At 49.1% G+C, this 19,856-nt stretch overlaps 1 protein-coding gene across 1 annotated transcript; it reads left to right on the forward strand.

Moving 5' to 3' along the window:
• Positions 1-835: 835 nt before the first annotated feature.
• On the forward strand, positions 836-19,818 carry LOC128720320 (dynein heavy chain, cytoplasmic). Its single transcript, XM_053813985.1, has 10 exons — positions 836-1,103; positions 1,305-2,920; positions 2,987-3,496; positions 3,835-3,873; positions 4,488-8,726; positions 9,246-9,272; positions 9,711-12,734; positions 12,810-13,050; positions 13,235-13,436; positions 15,659-19,818. Exons 1-10 carry the CDS (start codon positions 836-838, stop codon positions 19,554-19,556), a joined length of 14,064 nt encoding a protein of 4,687 aa, XP_053669960.1. The 3' UTR covers positions 19,557-19,818.
• Positions 19,819-19,856: the final 38 nt, after the last annotated feature.

Consider the following 19,856-nt stretch of genomic DNA (forward strand, 5'->3'; position numbering starts at 1 on the left):
CACGGAAAATTTTTCGAAATTTTGTCAAATGTATTAGAATAAGTTCTTCTTAACAAAATTGAAATGTTTGCTAAAGTTCTTGATAAAACAAACTGTTTTTGAACTCCCAATCATTTAATACATCAAAAAACGCATATTCATGCTCTTCTGATGAGAGTACAAGCGATTAGGTGAGTAAATAGGTAGTTTTAACTTATAATAAAACAAATTTTGATTTGATGCTTAAATCATTAAACTGTTGAAAGACAATCCCATCACATCAAGTTGATAATTTAATAAACATCGTCTATGAAAATAGTGGACGATTATGTTTTATCAACACTGTAATAAAATGTCCTGTTTTGAGGTTATATTTCGGTTGTCTATATTGTCAAACAACTTGTTTACATGCATAGTTTTAATACGCAATTTACTATTCGATAAATTGCACAATTTTTAGTCAACCTCAGGCAAATATGCTCACGCAATAGAACAATTTTGTGATTTTTTTTCACATTATAGTTTGTAAAAGAAAGCGTGACAGCGCACCAATTGTCAACCTAAACCCATATTGCACTTACAAATATCCGATTGTATCGGCATGTCCTTACCGGCCATCAGTAACAACGCCTCTTCAAGGCCATATAAACCAGACAGGGCGTCCAGCGCACCGCTTTCTTTCAATCTCGCCGCCATCTTTCTTTTTCACTTGGAAATTTTGCGACGTGCGGACGTGTGCTGCGCGTTTGCTTATATTTTTGTGTGTTAAGTACTGCATAGTAAAAAGAATCTTCTGTGTGACGATAGTGCGAAATTACGACAACTCGGTTTCCGTTTGGCTGACACCCATATCGTCATGGGTGACTCGCTGGAGGCAACGCTGCCCAGCATGGGCAGCGAACAGCCACCATCTGTGGAACCGGAGACTGTGGCCGTCATAGATTTCGACAACTTTTCCAACTATCTCCGAAAGGCTATCACCGTTTTGCTGCCGGAAGACGATATGAAGTCGTTCGGCCCGCTTAACGAGGCCCTCGAAGATAGCATGAATCAGGAGTGCATTCGAAAATTCATTTCTGACCCCCAAACGCAACTACTGTACATCCAACGGAACTGCTTCAAAGGTGAGTGGGCGGTGGCACAGGTATCACGTCATCATCTTTGCTTGTCGTTTTCTCAAGCTGGGTACGGCATACGAGAAAAAGAGAACGAAATAGTCATGAGTCATGAAGAAAGTTTATGGTGAATGACGACGCCTGGTGCAACGAGTGTAATGTTTTATTGATTTTCATGTTATTTTTTCATTTCTTTCTTCCTTCGCTCAGATGATGAAAACGAGCCGCCAACCGAAGGTGAAGAAGAAAAGGATGCCATTACGTACTATTTTGGCAATGACGTTCACTTTACCAACCAACGTATGGCATCGCTGGTTTGCCTGAAGCGTGGCTCGTTAGTTGAGGCGGACAAATCGATCCACTCGCAAATGCGCCTTATCAACTTTTCGGAGGGCTCGCCCTACGAGATGCTGCACGCTTTCATCAGCAAAACGATGGCTCCGTACTTCAAGAGCTACGTGAAGGAGTCGGGCCGCGCGGATCGCGATGGCGACAAGATGGCTCCGTCTGTCGAGAAGAAGCTGGCCGAGCTGGAAATGGGACTGTTGCATCTGCAGCAAAACATCGACATCCCGGAAGTGACGCTTAACATCAACAGCACGGTTGCACAGGTCGTTAAAAAGTGTGCCGATGAACAGCGGAAAGCCAAGATTACCGATTTCGGAGACAAGGTGCAAGATTCGAGCTTTCTGAATACGCTGCAGGCCGGAGTGAATCGTTGGATCAAAGAGATACAGAAGGTTACCAAACTGGATCGCGATCCTTCCTCTGGCACGGCGCTGCAGGAAATTTCGTTTTGGTTAAACTTGGAACGAGCGCTGCTGCGGATCCAAGAGAAACGCGAATCGCCCGAAGTTGCGCTTACGCTTAACATTCTCAAGCATGGTAAGCGCTTCCATGCGACTGTCTCGTTTGACACGGATACTGGTTTAAAGCAGACGCTGGCGATGGTTGCCGACTATAATCCATTGATGAAAGATTTTCCCATTAATGACTTGCTCTCGGCCATGGAGCTGGATAAGATCCGCCAGGCGGTCCATTCGATTTTCAACCATCTGCGCAAGATCCGTAATACCAAGTACCCGATCCAGCGCTGTCTACGCCTGATCGAAGCGATTTCGCGTGATCTAAGCCAACAGCTGCTCAAGGTGCTTGGCACACGGCGCCTGATGCACATTCCGTTCGACGAATTCGAGCGGGTCATGAACCAGTGTTTCGAGGTGTTCAGCTGCTGGGACGACGAATACGACAAGCTGCTCGGCACATTGCGCGAGATCGTAAAGCGGAAGCGCGACGAGCACATCAAGATGGTGTGGCGTATTTCCCCGGCGCACAAGATCCTTCAGCAGCGCATGGAGCATATGCGCAAATTCCGTAGGCAGCACGAGCAGCTGCGTACGGTCATCGTACGTGTACTGCGCCCAGCGCGCCAAACTTCGGTCATGTCTGGCGACGGTGGAAATGGCGAAGGAAAGCAACCCTACAGCCTCGACACTGCCGACGCAAACGCCATCGAAGAGGTGAACTTGGCGTATGAAAACGTGAAGGAAATCGAGTGCTTGGACATCTCCAAGGAAGGCTCCGAAGCGTGGGACGCAGCGATCAAGCGCTACGAGGAGCGTATCGATCGGGTGGAGGCGCGTATTACAGCGCATCTGCGCGATCAGCTCGGTACGGCGAAGAATGCGAACGAGATGTTCCGTATCTTTTCCCGCTTCAATGCGCTGTTCGTGCGGCCGCACATCCGTGGTGCGATTCGCGAATACCAAACGCAGCTCATTCAGCGCGTGAAGGACGATATTGAGGCGTTGCATGAAAAGTTCAAGGTATGCTGATGGGAGCGAAAGCAATGTGATGCAGGTTCATTGTGTAATTGGTGCGTTTTGTTCCAGGTGCAATATCCCCAGAGTAAGAGTTGCCGTTTGTCGGTGGTGCGGGATCTCCCGCCCGTCGCCGGATCGATCATTTGGGCCCGTCAGATCGACAACCAACTCACGATGTATCTGAAGCGCGTCGAGGATGTGCTGGGTCGTGGTTGGGAATCGCACATCGACGGACAAAAGCTTAAGGCGGATGGAGACAGCTTCCGGGCGAAGCTCTCGACGGCCGAAGTGTTCCAAGATTGGGCCCGAAAGGTGCAGGAACGTAATACGGGCATCACGGGGCGCATTTTCTCGATTGAAGCCACTCGCTCCCGTACGGGTCGGGGCAACACGTTGCGCCTACGAGTGAACTTTCTACCGGAGATCATTACTCTCTACAAGGAGGTGCGCAATTTGAAGAGTTTGGGCTTCCGAGTACCACTCGCCATCGTAAACAAAGCACACCAAGCTAATCAGCTGTACCCATTCGCAATTTCGCTCATCGAAAGTATTCGAACGTACGAACGGACGCTGGAAAAGGTGAGTGAATAGCAGTCGATCAACAACCATTATCCTTTCTTTTATGAAAATCGCGATTCTTCTCGATTGCCTTTAATACTTCATGCGCTAACTCAACATCATACAACACTCGACATTTCACGATGATAAAATAATGAGATTGCGAAGTGAATTGCTACCTATCATATCTAACAAATTTCACAATTCGCTCTTCTCACTTCGGGCCAACAATAAATGGCTCATGATAAATGTCCAAGCCTTTCGCTTCACCATTCGTATGACAGACATCACATTTGTTAGATCTCTACCGTTACCATCACAGTAAGAGTTTTGTATCCTTAATTTGTTTTTCCATGCAGCTAAACAATAGGACATTAGCACAAAATTCTGTATTTAAGGTAGCGACATGCTAAACAGTTATGCCAGCGTTAGCTTTATAGCTTACTTTAGCTGTTGTTTTGTTCGAACCTATTTTCTAAGTGCTTCCGCTGAATTTTTATTCGGTTTTCTTAAATTTTCTGTTTTCTGTTGCTCGATTGTTCGCTTCTATCGATCTAGTTTAATGGTTGTTGTTTTTGAGTTGCTGTTAAAAAGTATGATAAAAGATTCGAATACAGCTATTTTATAGTATTATTAATCCGCATTGTGCTATCTTAAAAGATATTACCAATATAAGATTTACAAATTAATTGTCGATGTTCCCTTGTTCGTAATCCATTAAAAAATTAACATATTCGGCAATGTTTTCAATTCAAAATCCGTTATACTGTACTCTACATTTATAAAGACTCAGTTGGATTCCATTTGTTCAATTTATTTCAAAATAGGGTTTTTTTTTTCTAATTTTCAATCAGTTATGGTTTTCCGCTTAGTTTTTGCTTCTCTTTAAATGTGATATTGTATACGTTTTTTGCACGATATTTCTACATCTTTATGTACTTCATTAAAGTTCAATTCGGTGAGTGTCATTCATCATCTTATATTAATTTTAATTTTTCTCTGATATGTGCAGATCGAAGATCGTGCAAGCATCATACCGCTTGTAGCGGGACTGCGCAAGGAGGTGTTGTCCCTTATATCCGAGGGCATCGCGCTTGTCTGGGAGAGCTACAAACTAGACCCGTACGTGCAGCGTTTGTCGGAAAACGTGGTCTCTTTCCAGGAAAAGGTTGAAGACCTGCTGGTAGTAGAGGAGCAGTTAGACGTGGACGTACGCTCACTGGAGACATGCCCCTACAGCGCGGCTACCTTTGCGGACATTCTTTCCAAGATTCAGCATGCCGTGGACGATCTCTCGTTAAAGCAGTACTCAAATTTGCACGTTTGGGTAGCCCGTTTGGACGAGGAAGTAGAGAAAAAGCTAGCCACTCGCTTGCAGGCGGGTGTTCAAGCGTGGACCGATGCCCTCACGGGTAATAAGAAGGAGCTGGATCTTTCAATGGACACCGATGCCCCGACGCAGCCGACGATTCGTCCAGGTGGCGATCCGCAGATCCAGCGTGCTATTCACGAGATCCGTATCACAAACCAGCAGATGTATCTGTATCCATCGATCGAGGAGGCGCGGTTCCAAATCATGCAGCAATTGTTTGCCTGGGAGGCTATTGTGACGTCGCAGACGCGTCTGCAAAGCTCACGTTATCAGGTCGGACTGGATAAGCCGGTTTCACAGACGTATCGAAATCTCCTCACGAAGCTTCCGAACAAACCGGACCCACTTGAAGGTGCTTATGCAGCGATCGAAAATCAAATCAGCGATGTGCGTAATTACGTTGACGAATGGTTGCGTTACCAGAGCCTTTGGGATCTGCAGGCGGATATGTTGTACGGACGACTCGGCGAGGACATTAATCTGTGGATCAAGTGTTTGAACGATATCAAAAAATCACGCACGACATTCGATACATCGGATACACGGCGCGCCTACGGGCCTATTGTCATTGATTATGCGAAGGTGCAGGCAAAGGTAACACTGAAATACGATTCCTGGCATAAGGAAGCTCTGAGCAAGTTTGGACAGTTGCTCGGCAACGAAATGACCACGTTCCACACGAAGGTATCCAAGAGCCGCAGCGATTTGGAGCAGCAAAGCATCGAGGCGGCCAGTACCTCGGACGCAGTGTGCTTCATTACGTACGTGCAATCGCTCAAGAAGGAGATGCTCGTTTGGGACAAGCAGGTCGACGTGTACCGTGAGGCACAGCGCATCCTTGAGCGTCAGCGTTTCCAGTTCCCGAACAACTGGCTGCATGTGGACAACATCGAAGGCGAGTGGTCTGCGTTCAATGAAATCATGAAGCGCAAGGACTCGGCCATTCAAACACAGGTAGCAAGTCTGCAGACGAAGATCGTGGCCGAAGACAAGGCCGTCGAAACTCGTACTGTAGACTTCCTGAACGATTGGGAAAAGAACAAACCAACTGGTGGACGTACGCGTCCCGACGATGCTCTACAGCAGTTGCACATCTTCGAGACAAAGTTCTCACGGCTGAAGGAAGAGCGCGATAACGTGGCGAAAGCTAAGGAAGCGCTTGAGCTCCAGGAATCTGCCATTCCGAACAACAGCACCGAGCGCATGTGTGTAGTGCTGGAGGAACTGCAGGATCTTCGCGGTGTCTGGAGCGAATTATCGAAGGTGTGGGCGCAGATCGACGAGACGCGCGAGAAGCCTTGGCTATCGGTGCAACCGAGAAAGCTGCGTCAGTCACTGGAAGCGATGATGAACCAGCTGAAGGAGCTGCCGGCTCGTTTGCGTATGTACGAAAGCTACGAGTACGTGAAGAAATTGCTCCAGAGCTACATCAAGGTGAACATGATGATCGTAGAGTTGAAATCGGATGCGCTGAAGGAGCGTCACTGGAAGCAGCTGACGAAGCAACTGCGCGTTAGCTGGGTGTTGTCTGATCTGATGCTCGGTCAAGTTTGGGACGTAAATCTTTTGAAGAACGAATCGGTCGTGAAGGACATCATCCTCGTGGCGCAAGGCGAAATGGCACTCGAGGAGTTCTTGAAGCAAGTGCGCGAAAGCTGGCAAAACTATGAGCTGGATTTGATCAACTACCAGAACAAGTGTCGCATCATTCGCGGCTGGGACGATCTGTTCAACAAGGTGAAGGAACACATTAACTCCGTTGCTGCAATGAAGCTGTCGCCCTACTACAAGGTGTTCGAGGAAGAGGCGCTCACTTGGGAGGAGAAGCTGAACCGTATCAATTCGCTGTTCGACGTGTGGATTGATGTTCAGCGCCGTTGGGTCTACTTGGAGGGTATCTTCTCCGGCAGTGCTGATATCAAGACGCTGCTGCCAGTGGAGACGTCGCGATTCCAGAGCATCAGCTCAGAGTTTTTGGGTCTCATGAAAAAGGTCGCTAAATCCCCCAAGGTGATGGACGTTCTGAACATACCGGCTGTGCAGCGTTCGCTAGAGCGGCTGGCGGACCTGCTCGGAAAAATCCAGAAGGCTCTCGGTGAATATCTCGAGCGTGAGCGTACCTCGTTCCCACGATTCTACTTCGTGGGTGATGAAGACTTGTTGGAGATTATCGGTAACAGCAAAAATGTTGCCCGACTGCAGAAACACTTCAAAAAAATGTTTGCTGGCGTTGCATCGATTCTGCTGAACGAAGACAACACGGTCATCCTCGGCATAGCGTCTCGCGAAGGCGAAGAGGTGCGCTTTATCAAACCAGTCTCGACGGTCGAGCATCCGAAGATCAACGAGTGGTTGTCGCTTGTGGAGAAAGAGATGCGCTTCACACTGGCCTCCTATCTGGCCCAAGCCGTGCAAGACATCAAGCAATTCAAAGACATGATCGACACGCAGAAGTACATGGAATGGTGCGACAAGTACCAAGCGCAAATCGTTGTCCTCGCGGCTCAAATCCTGTGGTCAGAGGACGTAGAGAATGCACTGCAACAAACCTCTGAAGGTGTGGGCGGAAACGGCAATGGAAAGGATAAAACGCCACTGCATCGTGTCTTGGCGACTGTGGAGGCCACGTTGAATGTGCTTGCCGATTCGGTGCTCCAAGAACAGCCACCATTGAGACGCAAAAAACTTGAGCACTTGATCAACGAGTTCGTGCACAAGCGTACGGTCACGCGTCGCCTGATCTCACATGGTGTCAGCAATCCGAAATCGTTCCACTGGTTGTGCGAAATGCGCTTCTACTTCGATCCACGCCAGACGGAAGTGCTGCAGCAGTTGACGATCCACATGGCAAACGCTCGCTTCTACTATGGCTTCGAATATCTCGGCGTACAGGACCGACTGGTGCAGACGCCGCTTACCGATCGCTGCTATCTGACGATGACACAGGCACTGGAGGCACGGCTCGGCGGATCACCGTTCGGACCGGCCGGTACCGGAAAAACGGAATCGGTGAAGGCGCTCGGTAATCAGCTGGGTCGCTTCGTGCTCGTGTTCAACTGCGACGAAACATTCGACTTCCAGGCGATGGGCCGCATCTTTGTGGGCTTGTGTCAAGTCGGTGCCTGGGGCTGCTTCGATGAGTTCAACCGACTCGAGGAACGCATGCTGTCGGCTGTTTCCCAGCAGATCCAGACCATCCAGGAGGCGTTGAAATCGCAGCAGGACGCTAATCGAGATGCGCAGAGCATTACTGTCGAGCTGGTCGGAAAACAGGTGCGCGTGTCCACTGATATGGCTATCTTTATCACGATGAACCCGGGCTACGCGGGCCGTTCGAATTTACCGGACAATTTGAAGAAGCTGTTCCGCTCGCTGGCTATGACCACTCCCGATCGCCAGCTGATCGCCGAAGTGATGCTGTTTAGCCAAGGTTTCCGTACCGCGGAAAAGCTCGCTTGCAAGATCGTACCGTTCTTCAAGCTGTGCGACGAGCAGCTGTCCAATCAGTCTCACTACGATTTCGGATTACGTGCGCTTAAGTCGGTACTCGTGTCCGCTGGTAACGTGAAGCGCGATCGTATCATGAAAATTAAGGACACCAAGAAACAGCAAGGTGAAGAAAACATCGATGAGGCAGCGATCGCCGAAAATCTGCCCGAGCAGGAAATTCTCATCCAGTCGGTCTGTGAAACGATGGTACCGAAACTGGTGGCGGAGGACATTCCGCTGCTGTTCTCGTTGCTCAGCGATGTTTTCCCGAACGTGGGCTACACACGTGCCGAGATGAAGGGATTGAAGGACGAAATCCGCAAGGTGTGCTCCGAGGAATACCTTGTGTGTGGCGAAGGAGATGAACAGGGAGGAGCTTGGATGGAAAAGGTAAGGTTACTTCTAAGAAATGATTGGATATCGTGGAAATTTTATCGGATGTATATCATAAATATCTTTAAAGTTTGCATATTCCATTGTGGACCGATTCCAGAAAGTTGTTAATAGACTTTGACAACGTTTTTCAAATCGGGCCACTACAGATTACATCATTATGAAAAAACTTGAAGCACAGTTACAAAAAAAAATAAAAATGTTTTAAATATTTCATAACGTAGGTTCTGACTCGGCTGGTTTTCTCTATTTGCCTTTAACAAAAGTATCAAAAGCTCATTTCTGGCACAAAAATCTCAATGAATGAACTAAAATGTAAATTCCAAACAGCTCTCATAAAGGAAACGCATCAAACTCATAACTTAACATTTCGTTCTCGACCTTACACTGGCTTATTTTGTAATCGCTCGATCTTTACTAACAAGCCTTTTTTTCTCGCCTAATCTGACGCTTTATTTATCAAATATTGCCAATAATCGATCACCATCGTACCGAAACCAACTTAACCTAAAAAAGGGATTTGGCGAAACATGGGTTGACAAAGTGAGTTCTATTAATTGTAAGCCTAAGTACATTAGCTTTTTGGATGATTTTTGTATTCCGATATGCTTTAGTTCCTTGTACCAATTTTGCTATGTATTCATTTTCCACGTCCCGATTTTGTTTTTCTGAATACCCGCTCCTTTCATCATCTTTACACAGTAGATCGGTTTATTGGACCGATGAAAATTAAAAAAAAAATGGGTCGGTAACTCGGTAACGTTTTCCTCATCCAATTAATCTTTTTTCGGTGGTCTCAAACAATGTGTAAAAATGACGAACTGTGTATTGTGCGTGTGCGTGTATGTACGGCTTGAGTGTGCCATGGTTTGCTCTATTTTGTTCTGTAAACGTTGCTTGATGAAAGAAGGACATCAGCGCACCGGAACTAGCGCCCGTAGAAGGAGCATTCTCTAACGGTATGCCATTGTTCCGTTACAGGTCCTGCAATTGTATCAAATTTCGAACCTAAACCACGGCCTGATGATGGTTGGTCCGTCTGGATCTGGTAAGTCCTCCGCGTGGAAGGTGTTGCTGAAGGCGTTAGAACGCTTCGAAGGCATCGAAGGCGTAGCGCACGTGATCGATCCAAAGGCAATCTCGAAGGAAGCACTGTACGGTGTGCTCGATCCAAACACGCGCGAATGGACCGATGGACTGTTCACGCATATTCTGCGTAAAATCATCGACAATGTGCGTGGCGAGATCAACAAACGCCAATGGATCATCTTCGACGGTGATGTCGATCCAGAATGGGTGGAAAATCTCAACTCCGTGCTGGACGACAACAAGCTGCTGACTCTGCCGAATGGCGAGCGTTTGTCACTACCCCCCAATGTGCGCATTATGTTCGAGGTGCAGGACCTGAAGTACGCCACGCTTGCTACCGTGTCACGTTGCGGCATGGTGTGGTTCTCTGAGGACGTCCTCTCGACGGAGATGATCTTCGAGAATTACATGTCTCGATTGCGCCACATCCCGCTGGAAGACGGTGAGGAGGAAAGCTTCAGTGGACAGGCAAAGAGCGGTTCTGAGAAGGAGGACGAAGTGACTCCTGCCCTTCAAACGCAGCGTGAAATTGCCGCCTTGCTGCAGCCGTACTTCAGCTCGGATGGATTGGTCGTACGCTGTCTCGAGTATGCCATGGGTCAGGAGCACATCATGGACTTTACGCGCTTACGCGCACTCAGCTCGCTGTTTTCGATGTTGAACCAAGGTGCCCGAAACGTGCTCACATTCAACCAACAGCATCCTGATTTCCCGGTGCCACCGGAGCAGCTTGAGCAGTACATTCCGAAGCTGTTAATCTACTCGATGCTGTGGTCCTTCGCGGGTGACTCGAAGCTTAAGGTGCGCTCGGATTTGGGCGACTTCTTGCGCAGTATTACGACGGTGGCGTTGCCGGCACAAGGAGCCAACCCCATCATCGACTACGAGGTGAACATCCAGGGTGATTGGGTACCGTGGTCGAACAAGGTGCCGGTGATCGAAATCGAAACACACAAGGTAGCAGCTCCAGATGTGGTCGTACCGACGTTGGATACGGTGCGTCACGAATCGCTCCTGTACACATGGCTGGCCGAGCATAAGCCGCTGGTATTGTGTGGTCCGCCAGGTTCCGGTAAAACAATGACACTCTTCTCAGCCTTACGCGCTCTACCCGACATGGAAGTGGTTGGGTTGAACTTTTCGTCCGCAACCACGCCAGAGCTGCTGCTGAAAACATTCGATCATTATTGTGAGTATCGCAAGACCCCGAACGGAGTTGTGCTGGCTCCCGTACAGCTCGGCAAGTGGCTGGTGTTGTTCTGCGATGAAATCAACTTGCCCGACATGGACCTGTACGGTACGCAGCGCGTAATTTCATTCCTGCGCCAGCTGGTCGAGCACAAAGGTTTCTATCGCGCGGCAGACCAGTCTTGGGTATCACTGGAACGCATCCAGTTCGTCGGTGCTTGCAACCCACCGACCGATCCCGGTCGCAAACCGCTCAGTCATCGGTTCCTGCGACACGTGCCGATCATCTACGTCGACTATCCGGGAGAGACGTCGCTCAAACAAATCTACGGCACGTTCAGCCGAGCGATGTTGCGTCTGATGCCGAATCTACGCGGGTACGCCGAACCGCTCACAAATGCGATGGTCGAATTTTATCTCGCATCACAGGATCGTTTCACGCAGGACATGCAACCACACTACGTGTACTCGCCGCGTGAGATGACCCGTTGGGTGCGTGGTATTTGCGAGGCTATTCGCCCGTTGGACAACCTGCCAGTCGAGGGGCTGGTGAGACTATGGGCGCACGAAGCTCTTCGCTTGTTCCAGGACCGACTGGTGGAGGAATCTGAGCGTCGCTGGACGAACGAAAATATCGATCTAGTTGCGACGAAGCACTTCCCGAGTGTCGATCGCGATAAGGCTCTTGTGCGTCCGATTTTGTACAGCAACTGGTTGTCCAAGGACTACATGCCTGTCAACAGGGACGAACTGCGTGACTACGTTAAGGCCCGATTGAAGGTCTTTTACGAGGAAGAGCTCGATGTGCCGCTCGTCCTGTTCGACGAGGTGCTGGAGCACGTGCTTCGTATCGATCGTATTTTCCGCCAGCCGCAAGGACATCTGTTGCTGATCGGTGTATCCGGTGCGGGCAAAACCACTCTATCCCGCTTCGTGGCATGGATGAACGGACTCTCCATCTTCCAAATCAAAGTGCACAACAAGTACACCAGTGAGGACTTTGACGAGGATCTGCGATGCGTACTGCGACGTTCGGGATGCAAGGACGAAAAGATTGCCTTTATCCTGGACGAGTCGAACGTGTTGGATTCCGGTTTCCTTGAGCGCATGAACACGCTACTGGCGAACGGTGAGGTGCCCGGATTGTTCGAGGGAGACGAGTACACGACGCTCATGACACAGTGTAAGGAGGGTGCCCAACGAGAAGGCCTGATGCTTGACTCTAGCGACGAACTGTACAAGTGGTTCACGCAACAGGTCATGCGCAATCTGCACGTCGTCTTTACGATGAATCCCTCTACTGACGGACTGAAGGATCGAGCGGCTACATCGCCCGCCTTGTTCAACCGTTGCGTGCTGAATTGGTTCGGTGACTGGTCTGACTCGGCCCTATTCCAGGTTGGTAAGGAGTTCACCATCCGGGTGGATCTGGAAAAACCAACCTGGATGGCACCAGACTTTTTCCCGGCCGTTTGTCCGCTGGTTTCGAACACGCCTTCCCACCGGGATGCGGTCATCAACAGCTGCGTGTACGTACACCAGACGCTTCACAAGGCGAACGCCCGGCTTGCAAAGCGTGGCAGTCGCACTATGGCCATCACGCCCCGTCACTATTTGGACTTTATCCATCATTTTGTGAAGTTGTATTCGGAGAAGCGCAGCGATCTGGAAGAGCAGCAGCTACATCTGAACGTTGGTCTAAACAAGATCGCCGAAACGGTCGAGCAGGTGAGAAATGCTTTATACTAAATCTCTAACGGTGCATCACGAATCAACACGACACGAATGGTTTCTTCATCACAGGTTGAGGAAATGCAAAAGTCGCTGGCCGTTAAATCGCAAGAGCTGCAGGCGAAGAATGAGGCGGCCAATGCGAAACTGAAGCAAATGTTCAAGGATCAGCAGGAGGCGGAAATCAAGAAGCTGCAATCGCAAGAAATCCAACAACAGCTGGCTGAGCAAACGGTGAAGATCGAGGAAAAGCGCAAGGATGTGATGGCTGATCTAGCGCAGGTCGAACCAGCCGTCATAGACGCCCAAGCCGGTAAGTGTGGGTTCCACGGGGTACGGATACAATTCGACAGTATTTTCGCCGTCAGTGAGGTCGCATTTATATGCGATGCTGCACAATATTGGATCTTTATCATAATGATTTGCTCTCTCGTATGCGTACGTGGTGTGCTATTGTGCATGGCACTATGCACAACCGTAACATAACCGTACCGTAGCCGTTGGTAACATCAAAAAGAAGCAGCTGGCTGAGGTGCGCACCATGGCAAACCCGCCTCTACCGGTCAAGATGGCCCTCGAGTCAGTGTGTCTGCTTCTCGGCGAGGACGATCGTGGCGGTGATTGGAAAGCAATCCGAGCGATCATGGTGAAAGACAGCTTCATTGCGTCGATCGTCAAGCTGGACACATCTCACATTACGTAATTATTCCAATCGCGAACGGGAGTTTGCGCATCTGCTTCCCTCTTTGGTCGGCTAATCGTTCCACGAAAGCCTTTCAAGAGTCGAGCGTGCGTACCCGTGTCGAACAAATGATTCAATTCGCTAGCAAACCGCTCCATTCGCTAATCAATCAGCTCTATCAGCATCAATAACTGTTATTGTTTATCAGCTTTTCGTGACTAAAATGCGAATCCAACGAATATTTGGCAAAACTTACTAAAATCAAAATTCCGCACTGCACGATTTGGAACTTGCCGTTTGCCATTTGTTCGTTGTACTTCAGTTTAAATATTCGTGTTGTGACTCATTATAACAGCTTGTGCTCTTGCTTCCATCCAGAGAGCGACAATATAATCCTGGCATAATTGTCACTAAATAGAAAGCCCTTCTAGGTTTGTCCTAGTCTGCGTTCATGTTATTCTCTTACCCTGTCTCCTTGTTTGTCTATCAAAATTAATTGACCGTTTGCACATTTATAACTAGACTTTGCATCTAGAATGACAAAAAATTGAACTTACAGTTTGGTGCTGGGGGTCAACATGGGTACAATTGATAATCCTTTGTAGTGTAATGCAATTACACCACCAATCTTCTTATATCAGCGAACTCAATTCGATGCGCGATACCTGGAACACTTTGTCTCATTAAGTTGCGTTGTCATTCACCGATTAATGGTCATGCACATTGCAGACTCGTCTAAATATCATGGAGTATTGTTCAGATTTGTTTAAACTATGCATAGATAAATTATTAAATGTTATTTATCTCTTTCATTCTTTCTTCTCTCCTCTCTCTTTCTCTCTCTATTTCTTATGTAACACTTCATTTGGTTATCCAATGTATCGAAATCAAAAACCCCCATTCTATATTTTTTCTTCAACCCACGAATTCTTCAAAATATATACGCTAACACACGTCGTCCACGTATATCGTAACCAACAAAAAAACACTAATCCAATAAACGCTACGCACATCATCCAATCCCTTCTCCGGGCGTCCAAATATGCAGCGGTAAAATCGATCAAGAAACAGCATCTCGTCGAGGTACGTTCCATGGCAAATCCACCGGCCGTGGTTAAGCTGGCGCTGGAGTCGATCTGTCTGCTGCTAGGCGAAAACGCATCGGACTGGAAATCCATTCGTGCCGTTATTATGCGGGAAAACTTTATCAACTTGATTGTGTCTAATTTCAGTACCGAAGACATAACGTAAGCATGATCTGAATCACTTTCTTTCTCCCTTTTTAAAGTTGCTCCTTTTTTGGTTTTCTTTGTTGATTTGTTTGTTGGTTTTATTTTTATTCCGTAAAACATTCTTCCCTACCTTGTTTTTCATTTCTTTTATAGTGTATTGTTTTATCCTACACCTGTTCTACTGGGTATTTAAAGTTCTACGAGTCTTACTGGGACTTGTTTGCGTTTCAGTTTTCATTTGTGAAAATCTATTAGTTTCCAACATGTTAGCACTATCCTTCCGTAGACCAAGCAACCACCTTTCGTCCATCGAGTGTAGTACCTGTCCATAGATTTGCACATCCTTTTTCCCAATAGTTGTACGTGATGTAGAAATATCATATAGTTCCTATTCCGCAACCCTTTATTTTTCCCTATTCCGGGTTATTTTTTTGGTGTGAATGTTTAAAAACGATTAGTTGAAGTTATTACTTTTTAGTTCACACCCATTACGTGAAAATTAGCGCGTGCGGTCGTTAGATTAAAATAGTCACTTTCTTTGTTTCATTTCAATACAGCATCTACCTTAAGTGAGTTGATCTTTCTTTGAGATGCCTTCTCATTTTCTGTACATATATGCTGCATGATTAACAACAAACATAGCTTTTATCGCGCGACACTATCTATTTAACTGCTAACAAAATTGCACTTTGTTGACCTCAAACTATTAAATTAGCTTTGGAATGTAAGCGTAAACGAAGGAACGAAATTGATTAGTTATTGCCTGAATTATGATGCGATGGTCAAAAAAGTGCAGACAAAGCGCAATCTTATCAACGCCTAATGTGGAGTCTGGTTATGTATATAGTTCATAAATGCGTATGGGTTCCTTGCTTTGGCCTGGATCTAACCCGCTCCTCACTTGCATGTTTCTTCTGCTTGTCACGCTTTTGTTACTCAGTTCGCTTCTGTAAGAGTTGTTAGTAATTGTTTTTCTTGTAATTTGTTTCCGGATTTTCCCCCGTCAGCGATGAGGTACGTGAAAAGATGAAATCAAAATATCTGAGCAACCCGGACTACAACTTTGAGAAGGTGAACCGTGCCTCTATGGCCTGCGGTCCCATGGTAAAATGGGCCATCGCCCAGGTTGAGTACGCCGACATGTTGAAGCGTGTTGAGCCACTTCGCGAAGAGTTGAGCTCACTGGAAAGACAAGCCGAGACAAACATCAAGCATGGTAAGGAGGTTAAAGAGCTCATCGCACAGCTCGAGCAGAGCATCGCCGCGTACAAAGAGGAGTACGCGCAGCTGATCTCGCAGGCACAAGCCATCAAGACGGATTTGGAGAACGTGCAGGCCAAGGTTGATCGGTCGATCGCGCTCTTGAAGAGCTTGGTGATCGAGCGCGAGCGCTGGGAGGCAACGAGCGAGACGTTCCGTTCGCAGATGTCCACCATCGTCGGTGATGTGCTGCTTTCGGCGGCTTTCATTGCGTATGGTGGTTACTTCGATCAGCACTATCGCAGCAACCTGTTCTCGACCTGGTGCCAGCATCTGCAGGCGGCTAACATTCAGTTCCGGGCGGACATCGCTCGCACCGAGTATCTGTCCAATCCGGACGAACGGCTGCGCTGGCAGGCAAACGCTCTGCCAACGGATGATCTTTGCACTGAGAACGCGATCATGCTGAAGCGGTTCAACCGCTACCCGTTGATCATTGATCCATCCGGACAGGCGACGGAGTTCATTATGAACGAGTTTAAGGACAAAAAGATCACCAAGACAAGCTTCCTGGATGATTCGTTCCGCAAGAACCTCGAGTCGGCGCTCCGTTTCGGAAATCCGCTGCTCGTGCAGGATGTTGAAAATTACGATCCAATTCTAAACCCGGTGCTGAACCGTGAGCTGCGCCGCACGGGCGGTCGTGTCCTGATAACGCTCGGTGATCAAGACATCGATTTGTCGCCGTCGTTCGTGATCTTCCTGTCCACGCGCGATCCGACAGTCGAGTTCCCGCCGGATATTTGTTCTCGTGTGACGTTCGTCAACTTCACGGTCACGCGCAGCTCGCTTCAGTCGCAGTGCCTCAACCAGGTGCTGAAGGCCGAGCGGCCTGACATCGACGAGAAGCGATCAGATCTGCTAAAACTGCAGGGCGAGTTCCACCTCCGGTTGCGCCAACTGGAAAAGAGTTTGCTGCAGGCGCTGAACGATGCCAAGGGTAAAATTCTGGACGACGACTCTGTCATCACGACGCTCGAGACGCTGAAGAAAGAGGCAGCCGATATCGGGCAGAAGGTGGAGGAAACCGATAAGGTTATTGGAGAAATCGAGACGGTTTCGCAGCAGTATCTGTCGCTATCGCAAGCCTGCTCAAACATTTACTTCACCATGGACAGCCTGAACCAGGTGCACTTCCTTTATCAGTACTCGCTGAAAATGTTCCTGGACATTTTCAGCACCGTGCTGCACAACAATCCTAAGCTGGAGGGCAAAACGGACCACACGGCCCGATTGTTGATCATCACGTCGGATCTGTACCGGGTGTGCTACGATCGGGTAGCTCGCGGTATGCTGCATGCCGACCGGCTTACGTTCGCCATTCTGCTGTGTCGCATTCACCTGAAGGGTACAGCCGAGCCAAACCTGGACCAGGAGTTCAATTTCTTCCTGCGAAACAAGGAAGGTTTGGTGGCGTCCGCAAATCACGTCGATGGAGTGAGTGCCGAGCAGCTCGAGTCTGTTACGCGTCTCGCCACACGCCTGTCCATCTTCCGTAAGCTGCTGGAGAAAATCAAATCCATGCCGGAATTAACGGCCTGGTTGCAGCAAGGCTCACCGGAACAGAATGTACCGGTGTTGTGGGACGAATCACGAGCACTGTCGGCTGTATCGGCTTCCATGCACCAGCTGCTGCTAATTCAGGCGTTCCGACCGGATCGTGTGATCGCCGCAGCACATCTATTCGTCTCGACGGTGTTGGGCGAAGACTTTATGCCACAGGCTGAAAAGGAGCTTGACTTTGCTACCTGTGTCGAGAAGGAGCTTAACAGCAACACACCCGCACTTCTCTGCTCGGTTACCGGCTACGATGCGTCGTCCCGCGTCGACGATTTGGCGGCAGAATTGAACAAGCAAATTTCGAGCATCGCCATTGGTTCCGCGGAAGGCTTCAATCAAGCTGAGCGAGCGATTAACATGGCATGCAAAACGGGTCGCTGGGTGCTGCTGAAGAACGTCCATCTGGCTCCACAATGGCTGGTGCAGTTGGAGAAGAAGCTGCACTCACTGCAACCGCACTCCGGTTTCAGGCTCTTCCTTACGATGGAGATCAACCCGAAGGTACCGGTAAATCTGCTCCGTGCAGGACGCATCTTTGTGTACGAGCCTCCGCCAGGCATCCGGGCTAACCTGCTACGCACGTTCTCGACGGTTCCGGCAGCGCGCATGATGAAGCAACCAGGTGAACGCGCTAGATTGTACTTCCTGCTTTCGTGGTTCCACGCGATCGTACAGGAGCGCTTGCGGTACGTGCCGCTTGGTTGGGCCAAAAAGTACGAGTTCAACGAGTCGGATCTGCGCGTTGCCTGTGACACGCTCGACACCTGGATCGATGCGACCGCGATGGGCCGCACTAATCTTCCACCGGAGAAGGTTCCGTGGGACGCACTGGTGACGCTCCTATCGCAGAGCATCTATGGCGGTAAGATCGACAACGATTTTGACCAGCGTCTGCTGGCCTCCTTCCTGTCGAAATTGTTTACGGCCCACAGCTTCGAGGCCGAATTTGCGCTCGTCGCCAACGTGGACGGTGTGGCGGGTGGTCCGAACGGTCAGCGGCACATCACCATGCCCGACGGTACACGCCGTGATCACTTCCTTAAGTGGATCGAAGCACTCGCCGATCGGCAGACACCATCTTGGCTTGGTCTGCCGAACAACGCGGAGAAGGTGCTGCTCACCACTCGCGGTACAGATCTGATCAGCAAGCTGCTGAAAATGCAGCAGCTCGAAGACGACGACGAGCTGGCGTACAGCAACGACGAGAGCCTTGACACGATGCAAACGCGCCAGGAGGATGGCCGTCCATCGTGGATGAAAACGCTGCACAACAGCGCCCTCACTTGGCTTGAACTGTTGCCCAAGAGCCTCGCCACGCTGAAGCGCACGGTGGAGAACATCAAGGATCCGCTGTATCGGTACTTTGAGCGAGAAGTGTCGAGCGGTGCCAAACTGCTCCAGACCGTGGTCAGTGACCTGCAGGACGTGGTGTTCATCTGCCAGGGTGAGAAGAAGCAAACCAACTACCATCGGACGATGCTGAGCGAGTTGGTACGCGGAATTTTGCCAGCAGGCTGGCGCCGGTACACGGTTCCCGCCGGGTGCACCGTCATCCAGTGGATCACGGACTTTAGCCAGCGTGTGCAGCAGCTGCAGAAGGTGTCCTCGTTGGTATCGCAGGCCGGAGCCAAGGAGTTGCAGAGCTTCCCCGTATGGTTGGGCGGCCTGTTCAATCCGGAAGCGTACATTACGGCAACGCGACAGTGCGTGGCACAGGCGAACAGTTGGTCGCTGGAGGAGTTGATGCTCACCGTCACGATCACCGAAAGCGGTTCCGATGGTTTCGACAATCTGAAGGACAGCAGCTTCGGCATATCCGGACTAAAGCTGCAAGGAGCACAGTGCAAGAACAATCAGCTGCTGCTGACGTCCGCCATCATGACGGAGCTACCGCTGACATTGCTCAAGTGGACGCGCATCGATTCAGATGCATCCCGAGGTACCAAGCTGACCCTGCCGGTTTATCTGAACTCGACCAGAGTAGAGCTGTTGTTCACGGTCGACATGACGGTCGCGCCTGGTCAGGATCCACACAGCTTCTACGAACGCGGCGTTGCCGTGCTGGCGTCTACTGCGTTAAACTAATTTTCTACACGGAGTAGTTCCGGTGGAAGGGAACACCACTCCTAACGTATAGCTAACATGCCTGTTATCTCTAAAACTAAATGGTGCAAAGGTTATTGGGAATCATGCTATTTATCTTCATCTTTTCGGCTACTTATAATAATCATCTTGTATGCAGCATCAAAGTATATCATTATCGCGCTATAGTGAATTGCTCGTTCCAAGAACAGAGCCCACGCAATCGTTTGCTTACATAAATTTACACATACTCAATACAAATATATTTCACATGCAAGTAGCATTTTAGTGTACCCTATCTTT

The sequence above is a fragment of the Anopheles nili genome, chromosome 2 (assembly GCF_943737925.1).
Source record: "Anopheles nili chromosome 2, idAnoNiliSN_F5_01, whole genome shotgun sequence".
NCBI classification, from domain to species: domain Eukaryota; kingdom Metazoa; phylum Arthropoda; class Insecta; order Diptera; family Culicidae; genus Anopheles; species Anopheles nili.

What these genes read in the sequence shown, in the direction of transcription:
- LOC128720320 (XM_053813985.1), top strand. Translation starts at nt 836, where the DNA reads ATGGGTGACTCGCTGGAGGCAACGCTGCCCAGCATGGGCAGCGAACAG. An exon ending in CGTTGCATGAAAAGTTCAAG is followed by an intron (nt 2,921 to 2,986) that starts GTATGCTGATGG and finishes GTTTTGTTCCAG; the next exon opens with GTGCAATATCCCCAGAGTAA. An exon ending in CGTCATAGACGCCCAAGCCG is followed by an intron (nt 13,051 to 13,234) that starts GTAAGTGTGGGT and finishes ACCGTACCGTAG; the next exon opens with CCGTTGGTAACATCAAAAAG.